The 8,878-nt window shown below is 38.8% G+C and overlaps 2 protein-coding genes across 2 annotated transcripts; both read left to right on the top strand.

Annotated features, from left to right (window-relative positions):
• The first annotated feature begins 893 nt into the window (after positions 1-893).
• On the top strand, positions 894-1,947 carry gnrh2 (gonadotropin-releasing hormone 2). Its single transcript, XM_015959339.3, has 4 exons — positions 894-1,042; positions 1,229-1,366; positions 1,502-1,585; positions 1,717-1,947. The coding sequence occupies exons 2-4, from the start codon at positions 1,238-1,240 to the stop codon at positions 1,753-1,755; spliced, it is 252 nt and encodes an 83-aa protein (XP_015814825.1). The 5' UTR covers positions 894-1,042; positions 1,229-1,237; the 3' UTR covers positions 1,756-1,947.
• A 502-nt stretch (positions 1,948-2,449) lies between these two features.
• On the top strand, positions 2,450-8,747 carry zmat1 (zinc finger matrin-type 1). Its single transcript, XM_054751367.2, has 7 exons — positions 2,450-2,624; positions 3,955-4,058; positions 4,172-4,243; positions 4,416-4,548; positions 4,729-5,016; positions 6,738-6,828; positions 7,476-8,747. The coding sequence occupies exons 1-7, from the start codon at positions 2,486-2,488 to the stop codon at positions 8,383-8,385; spliced, it is 1,737 nt and encodes a 578-aa protein (XP_054607342.2). The 5' UTR covers positions 2,450-2,485; the 3' UTR covers positions 8,386-8,747.
• The last annotated feature ends 131 nt before the right edge of the window (positions 8,748-8,878 follow it).

The raw sequence follows: 8,878 nt of genomic DNA, 5'->3' as shown, positions 1-8,878 counted from the left end.
GATCTGGTTTTAATGTTCTCATGTTATGATTTGTGTAGCCAACCAGAGGTTGACAAGTTTGAGGAATATTACCAAGAGTCTCAGAAGCATGCCTTCTTTGATACCGAAGTATAACTTCAGGGTTAAAACAACAACTTGCATATAAAAGACAAGACAAATCAATGTTAATGTAAATCAAAAGTTAAAAATTAAAAGCTGACTACTAACTACTAGACCAATATTAGTGGTACAGTCATTATAAATGTACTTTTCTTAGAAAGGTCCAGACTCTTTTTAGTCTTAGGCTGTGCTGTGCCAAAAAATCAAAACAGCAAAACAGCTACACTTTCATGCATGAAGTATATTTTCAAGTAGAGGCACAAAAAATACGTACACACCACGTCCTGCAGACAGCTTCTACATTTGCTGAATCAGCTCTCAGTCTTACAACTCTAAAATGTAAACGTTGTCCCTTCTCTAATTGGAGATCACACTTTTGACCTGATCTGAACCCTGTAGTATTTGTTCCTCCTGTCATTAGACGCTCCTGGATGTCTCATCAATTAAAGGTCAGCGGGGGTCAAAGGAATCAAAAGTGATGAGACATGATTTTGTTTTTAAATACGAAATTGTTGCTTTTGGCATTTACATTCCTATTTGGGAATATGGCTGATACAAATGCTAAAGGGAGAATTCACACTTCAGGGATGTTCTTCTGATCTTTTAAGGTGCAACTTAAAATATAATGAATAATTTAATTTTCAATCAGACTATGTTTAGAGGAGAATCGGAGTCAATTGTGTCAGAAGATGAGCAACCAAGGGATGTCAGTGCTGTTTGCAGTTAATAATTGAAATCAGACCGACTTTGGACCTCTTGACATTTGAGGGTCAACAATAGCTCCTTTAAATGTTGGAAGAGGGGTACATGTACGAATCAGAACGAGGGTGGGAAAGAGAATCTTTGCTGTAGAGAAACCACAGGCTGGTGAGAACTTCAGCACCTGAACACCTTTAGAACAAGCGCTTTATTCTACAGCAGGAACACCTGTGCGAAAACCGAGGTATGAACATTTCCTCAGCTACTACAGCTAAAACCTTTTACAAAGGTGCTTTCAATGATTTTGCAAAGGCAGAAACGTGTCTGGGTATTTTAGTCTGGAGTTATTGTTAAAAGAGGGAATAAATAACGATTCTTAAGACTTTGAAGAAAGAAAAGCTGAACATTTTATGCATCTTGTTGCTTTTAGGATAGAGTCATGTCTCGGCTGGTTTTGTTGCTGGGTCTGCTTCTATATGTGGGAGCTCAGCTGTCCCATGCTCAGCACTGGTCTCATGGCTGGTACCCTGGAGGCAAAAGGGAGATCGACTCCTTCGGAGTATCAGAGGTTGGGATCAGTGTTTGTGTCTATGTGCGTCATTGGCTCTGGCTAAGAACAGTTTTATGGCCAAAAACAAATATTTTTAGCAGTTTTTCATGATCGGCATCACTTTTATTTTTATTTTATTTTTATTTTTTTCAGATTTCAGAGGAAATTAAATTGTGCGAGGCAGGGGAATGCAGCTACTTGAGACCCCAGAGGAGGAATGTTCTGAGAGACATTTTTGTAAGGAAAAATGAAAACAGGAGTAAACTACCTGTCAAAAGCTATTTATAACTTAATATCTGTGCACAAAATAAATAATTTATTGTCTAGCCTTCACCCTAATGTCACAGTAAAATGTTTTATTTTCACAGCTGGATGCTTTGGCCAGAGGACTCCAAAAGAGGAAGTAATACCTTTTAATCCCACCCTGCTTTTCTACCTATAATGACGCTCATCTTTAGTTTTTTTCAAGAGTGTAGTTGTTTCATTTATTTTTTATTTCAAATGACATTCTTTTTTTCTGTTTTGCAACATTTTTGCTCTCTGGCAAACAGATACTAGGCCTATGTTATTCCAAAATAAAGTGTCTATTTTGATACCAACCTGTTAAGTTTCTCATTTTTAATGTTTAGAATCATTTTACAGGTGTGTACCTAACTCTCAACACTAACAACACAGAGAACTTTGACAAATTAGAAGATGTAGAGAATTCTTTACACCCTACAGGTTGAGCTAAGGTCATTCAACAGAAAATGCACAAAATGAACTGGCATCAGATTTGAAACTAATTTTTAAAAAGGTTGTTATTCTTTGATATCACTTCATTTGAAAAGGAGACACACTTGGATGTTACAATTAATCAACTCTGCGCTAAAATTGTTTTCAGTAATAAATTATTGTGACATACATTAAAGTACGTATGTTTAATTTAATTATGAAATATTATTTTAATATAATTGTAGAGCATGTGTATGTTTATTTAGTGCGTGTAGATTTGTGTGAATTCATTTAAAGACAATAGTTGTCCCTGTTTACGGTATTTTGTGTATTTTCCTTGCTAAATAAAGTTTTTCTTGTTATTGTGAATTCTTTATTTCAGTACAGCTTCACTGCGCTTGCGCCAAGCAGCTAGAGGCAAAGATGGAGGAGTTTGACGTTTGTACTCTGCGAGATGCGGAGTCAGACGTGCAAACTGACGTTACTGCCCCCTTTAATGTGGCTTCTGTCATAGATGCTGCTAATGTAATAAACAGTAAAACTGGTAGTACCCGGGTTAAAGGTGAGTTCTGCGTGGAACGTAAATGTTAAGCCGTTTTCTGCCCTTCCCGTCGATCCAGCGCTAGCTTGTTTAGCTAAGCTGGTGAAACTTCTGTCATCCAGGTCAAGGGAATCCTGGTAGGTTCAGATAAAGGCAGCTGAACTTCCATGGTTAAATTCAGTTTTCTTCATTTGAACCTACTAGAATTACAAGTTTAGCTAACTGAGCAACTAGCTCTAAGCTAGTTTTGCTTCTTAGCAATGTATGGTAACGGGAGCCGTAATGGTTCAAAGTTTAAGCAAAAGGTTTAGGTATTTAGTGAACTGGGTTAGCAGCCCGTTTATAAATCTGATTAACTAGTGTGTTTTCCTCTTTAATATAAGAAAAATAAAAGCTTTTAAAATAAGGACAACTTCTAATAAAATAATTAAGGAGTAAGCTGCTTTTTTAAAGGGCTTCATGTTATTTCCCCCTTGATCAGCACCTTTGAAAAGCCCCTTTTATAGTGCAGTTATATATAATAATAGACACACGTTAGAGATTTGTTATTACTGCTTGAGTGACACATTTTCAGTCAGCAATAATATAATTGTCATGATTTCAAATGCCACATTCATCAATTTATTAGACTTTTGCATCATGTTTATTAAGTAGAATAACTTTTACTTGAGCTACCCTAAATTTTTACACTTTTTGGAAGAGAAAAGAGCATATCAGACTTTTGCAGGCAGCAATTTTACATACAATAAATGTTTATGGTAAATGCTTATTTTACACAATTAGGACTACTTAGGATGCATCATATTGTTTTGACAGGTAAAAAAATACACAGTTTAGAAATGTACTTCGTGAGTTAGTTCCTACAAAATAGGAGTCTATTAAAATGGAACATTAGATTTTAAAATGTTCAGTTTAATTTTATTGCGTTTGGGGGGTTTTCTGTAGTGGAAATTTGACCCAAGTTCAATGATTCAGTGGGTCCACTAATGGGTTGGTGTGTTTCCTTTTGCAAGAAAAGTGCATCAACATCAAATTAAACACGCATCAGGTCTGGAATGAGCAGAAGAGGAAGTCAACTCCCTAAACGTGTTTAGCAATTTAACATGCTGCACACATTTATTAAACATCTGGTGTTTATTTGCACTAAATCTTTTCCAAGTCTCTCTTTATCGGAACAAACATGCATCTCGTTTATTGCTACTTAAAAAATGTTATTTAGCAGTTTATATAGGTATGTTAATTTAAGATGAGCATGAGTATAACACGGGGTTTATGGAGATTTTTAGACAATATTATTATACAAGCACTATATTATGATAAATATATTTTATATAACCATTTTGATCCACAGAAAAGAGTGATGAGGAGTTACTAAAGGGCCTTCTGACTGACGCTTACTGCTATGTGTGCTCCTCAGTGCTGATGTTTGAGTCTCATCGGCTCTCCCACTACGAGGTACAATGTGCTTTATGTATCTAGGATGCAGAACTGGTCATTTTCTTACTGTATTTTACCCCAAAAAAAGAGGTTTGATTACACATGATTCCTCAAATATCCTTCAACTGCAGGGAAAAAAACATAATCAGAAAGTCAGGATGTACCTTGACACGGTTAGAGGAGAGAAGACCCGAACGTTCCAGGTTAGTACTTAGGATCAGTGCATTGAGGTTCTATTTTTCCAAAATGTCAGAGGCACTTTCACAATAAAAAACAGTGATTTGGTTAAACATGCATGCATGTCTTTATTATTTTGTCAGAAAGCTTGTTTGATCACATGACCACTATAATAACACACTCTGTTTTTGGGAGCAGACAATGTCCAGTTCTAAAAACCGTTTCTGTGAGCTGTGTAACATGGTGTTTAACTCTGACGTGGTGGCAAAATCCCACTATGAGGGCAAAGTCCACGCTAAACATCTACGTAAACAGAGCCTTCACCTATCAGGCAAGTGATTATGTGACCGGAAAGAATTCCTATGATCTGGATTTAAATCACCTCAAATGAATTTTTCTGTCCCCACATCTGGCTTATTCACTAATTTATTCAGCCTATATTTAATTTCAGAACAAGCAAAAAGCTGATTTATTTTATTAATTTATTTTACTTTTCCTGTTGATTTTACAGCCAAGGATACAGGAGTTTGTGCTTCATTATGTCTGACACAGAATCCTGAGAAGTCTGAAGAGAAATCAGCCCAAGAGAGTGACGACCGGCTCCAGATGCACACAACAGCTGCTTCAGCTTCTACAAGTGCTGAGTTTGACCTGAAAGATCCCAACAAGTACTGCTGTCTTTGTACGGTGTCCTTCACCGATCCGCAGACCGCGCTGCAGCACTATAACGGACGTAAACACCAGAAAAAGCAGGCCAGGCAGGAGCTGCTGAAAGAGCTTGGAGATGAGAATCAGCTAGGTACAACAGGATCTTCTATGGGTAACAAGGAGAAGCTATTCTGAAAAGTAGTTATTTTGGGAGAATATTGGCGACAAAATTTATAAAAATACATTTTTAAGGTGACATATTATTAAACAAACACCTTTTGTATTCCTTTGTGCTGCCATGTGGGTCTATACTGCATCTATAAATGCTCCAAATGTGGAAAAAGACATCCATTTATGGGGTATTCAATTCCAGTCCTGGAGAGCTGGTATCCAGCACGTTTTAGTGGTTTGCCTGCTCCTACACACTTGATTCAGTGGTTGAATCACCCCTGCAGCAGCCCATCAGGCTCTGCTGAAGCCTGTTAATTACCTGTTGATTGAAATCAGGTGTGTTGAATCAGGGTTAAAACTAAAATGTGCTGGATACCGGCCGTCCAGGCCCGGAATTGAATACCCCTGATTTTTTAAACGTGTACCTAAAATCAAACATTTCTAAATATTTGTGACATCACAAACTTAAGGAAAAGTATACAGCGAGGCCGGCTTTTACAGTTTAACCAGTTTCACTATTATCCACTGGGGAAATTGTCACAAGGATTTTTAAGATGCCCCAGACACCACCAACAGTAGAAAAAAAAAATCAGTTGGAACCGGTGACGCTCAGCCTCCAGGAGCGCATCTCGCCTGGAGGTCTCTTGTGTAGGGGTGTCTCGCCTTCTTCACCCTTGACTCATTTTTATGTCTCGTTTTGTACAATGTAACCCTCATAAGAAATGTCTAAAGGTCCTAAGTAGCTTGTTTTTATTTGGTGGGGGGGGGGGGGGGGGGGGGGGTCATGTGGGTCAATTATTCATGTATTTGTTATTTTATCCAAAATGAACTAATGTGTCTTTAGAAAACTCACCAGAGGTGTAGACTCGAGTCACATGACTTGGACTCAAGTCAGACTCTAGTCATTATTTTACTGACATCTGACTTGACTTGATAAAATCTTTAAAGATTTATGGCAACTCGGACTTGAACGCCAATGACTTGCGACTTGAATCGACTTGCATCTGTTGACTTGGTGATGACTTAAGCATATTTGATATTTAAGCACAAAAATGGCCCGACATGGACAAAAATCATAAATCATTCTTCGTTCTGGGTTTGATTTACTGCTAAATGCAGCAGCACTTTGTTTATAATCAATTTCAGTTTCTGCTTGTTGGAGCAAATAAATGAAGCTTTAAGAAGCTTTAATTCTGGAATTTATTCATTATCATTGTCATTAAATTGAAGTTGGACAGATGACTTGATTATGACTTGAAATTTCAAAGTTAAGAACTTGGACTTGACTTGGACTTTCACATCATTGACTTTGGACTCGACTTGGACTTGGTTGTCTTTGACTTGGGCTTGACTCGAGACTTACTTGTGACTTGCAAAGCAATGACTTGGTAACACCTCTGAAACTTACAATCCAAAATTTGATCTTTCTCTACTTTTTAACTTTTGTTTTCATCACTTATATCTTCATTGTTTTGGATCGGTGTGATTCTGTAAACATCCTAAAACTCGATTTGCAATAGAGAGCTTAAAGACAAAATTACATCTAATAATCACATATCAGTGTTTATTTTATCTCTTTACTTTAGATTTGGTCTGAGGTAGAAAGGAAAATTTCTGATTACTGTGATCCAATTGAAATATTTTGGCTGAATTCAATTGGCCGTTTTTTAATCTTCCAATTCTGTTTGATTTTGCCTCCAGACGATTCATTGGTGTGTCACAGGTGTGATGTGAAGTTAAACTCTGTGGAGATGTACCAGGCCCACATGCATGGAAACAAACATCAGATCAAGTAAGATCTACTCAAGTGATCATCACTTCTTCTGTGGATCAAATTCCAACTCTGCTACAGAAAGTTTGTATTCTGACTTCGGCACTGAGATCCAGAAAAGGGCTGCTCAGTAGTCGGTGGGCATTTCAGGTGGTTTAATACCAGGTATCGGTATAATTGCTGAGTCAAAATGGCTTTGGGTGCAAATGGAACAAAACACAGTTTGCTGATTCTGTCAGGATTCAGAAACCACGGATGTAGTTGCATGTTCTACATTTATCATTTAGGAAGCAGGAAGTAACACCTGAAGTAGACTTTCAGATGGACACAGAATCTGCTACAGCAGCATGTCCAACGCCACAGTAGGTTAACCAAAAGTTATGGTTTAAGGGTCCAGTTATGAAAAACAAGTGGAGGTCGTATCGGATGACCAGTCACGGTCACGAGAGCAGGAAGGAAGACCAGAAAACGCTGGTGAGTATACAGATCAAAGCTATTAAAGCACAGATAGATTTGATTATTGACCGTCATGTACACAAGAGTTTTAATCTTTTTCTGTTAGATTTTATAATCAAAGTGTCCAGATTACCTCATTTGAATGAGTTTTTAAGCATTTTAAGTTTTTATGCAGAAGCTGCACTGATGTGTATTTCTGTGTGTTTGACCAGGGGGAAGAAGATCAATGATCTTTTCAAATCACAACCAAAGGCCTACAGCACGTTTGCTGATGAGCTGGCTGATTACATTCAAGCACAGAAGTCTCGGGGAGTCACTCCCAAAATCAGTCAGACTCTCCCTCAGGAAGGCACTGAAGAAGAGTGCGATCAGGAAGTTTTAACAGAGTTTAATGATTTTAAATCATCTGAATCTGTGCGTGGCTTCACTCAAAACCACCAACGGGCTCGTCAGCTCACGCCTGGAATGAGGCATCCTTCATACCCTGGTCCACCTTGGCCCGCCCGTGGCTGGGATTGTCACTATCCTCCACCGCTCCCAGTTCATGGTGTCCCACTGTTCCCCAGTCAGCCCACAGGACACAGGAGGCCCAGAACCCCCTCTAGTTCCTGCACCAGCTTGTCCTATTCTTCTGACAGCTCTCACACAAGTAGAAGTGAGGATAGTGAACACAGGCTCCGAGACGCGAGGAGGAAAAGAAAATCCAGGAGGGACAGAGGTGGGAAGGACGGAGACGAGGAGTCAGATATGGAGGAAAGAAGAAAGCACAGAAGGAGGAAACGCCGAAGGAGGGAGAGAGATCATGACTCTGGGGAGGTGAGAAGAGACCCGTGTGAGGAGTCGGTGGAGGAAGGGAGGAGAAAAAAGATAAAAAGTCACAACAAGCTGAGACCAGAAAAACAGCAGGAGAACTTTGAATCAGGTGGAAAAACCCAGACAGAAGACGTGATGGAGAACAGGAACGAGACTCGGCTGCAGGCTGAAACAAATACAGACCAGAGAGAGAGACGGCACAGAGCAGCCAAAACTAAATACGGGAAAGAAAAAAGGAAAGGCAAAGAGAAGGTAGACCTTCGGACGGAGGAGGAGAAGCTGTGGGACGTCTCTATCCTGGGATGTTAAAGTAGCACCTTTTCCAGTTCACTTCATCACGCTGCACATAAACACTGTTTGTATCATCCTAGACAACGTCAGCATTTTTAGGATATATTCCAATCCTAACGTGGTGATGCATCAGCACGTGCTAGCTGGCTAGCACGGTTTCATCATCGTCTTTAAATTTTTATTTTATTTTTAATTCAGTGTTTATTTCTCTACATTATAACACTAACAGTAGGTCTGATGCTGGCTGCAGTGTTTATATTGTGTTCCTGCCTTTCAACATAAAGTGTGCTTTAGTTTTTAAAAGCTGACTTTCTGGCAGGAATGGGATTATAATCCCTGCAGCCGTTAGCAAAGCGAATAAAAGCCCAGAGATGCTAAAAGCGTGGTCATTTCTGCTCTTTGGAGTTTGAGTTTTAACTCACTGGTGCAGAGATGGAAAAGGTTTTCTGTATGATAAATACATGTGATACCAAATAAATAACAACCTTTGTTGTGCATGTTGCACCAGATA

The sequence above is a fragment of the Nothobranchius furzeri genome, chromosome 3, assembly GCF_043380555.1.
Source record: "Nothobranchius furzeri strain GRZ-AD chromosome 3, NfurGRZ-RIMD1, whole genome shotgun sequence".
Classification (NCBI taxonomy): Eukaryota; Metazoa; Chordata; class Actinopteri; order Cyprinodontiformes; family Nothobranchiidae; genus Nothobranchius; species Nothobranchius furzeri.
Note: the sequence above shows the minus strand (reverse complement) of the source record. Positions and strands in the feature narration are given on the sequence as shown.

Excerpts from the sequence above, each read along its gene's own strand:
- gnrh2 (XM_015959339.3), top strand. The coding sequence starts at position 1,238 with ATGTCTCGGCTGGTTTTGTTGCTGGGTCTGCTTCTATATGTGGGAGCT. Across the intron at positions 1,367-1,501 it reads ACTCCTTCGGAGTATCAGAG|ATTTCAGAGGAAATTAAATT; the intron begins GTTGGGATCAGT and ends TATTTTTTTCAG. Across the intron at positions 1,586-1,716 it reads ATGTTCTGAGAGACATTTTT|CTGGATGCTTTGGCCAGAGG; the intron begins GTAAGGAAAAAT and ends TTATTTTCACAG.
- zmat1 (XM_054751367.2), top strand. The coding sequence starts at position 2,486 with ATGGAGGAGTTTGACGTTTGTACTCTGCGAGATGCGGAGTCAGACGTG. Across the intron at positions 2,625-3,954 it reads TGGTAGTACCCGGGTTAAAG|AAAAGAGTGATGAGGAGTTA; the intron begins GTGAGTTCTGCG and ends TTTGATCCACAG. Across the intron at positions 4,549-4,728 it reads ACAGAGCCTTCACCTATCAG|CCAAGGATACAGGAGTTTGT; the intron begins GCAAGTGATTAT and ends TTGATTTTACAG.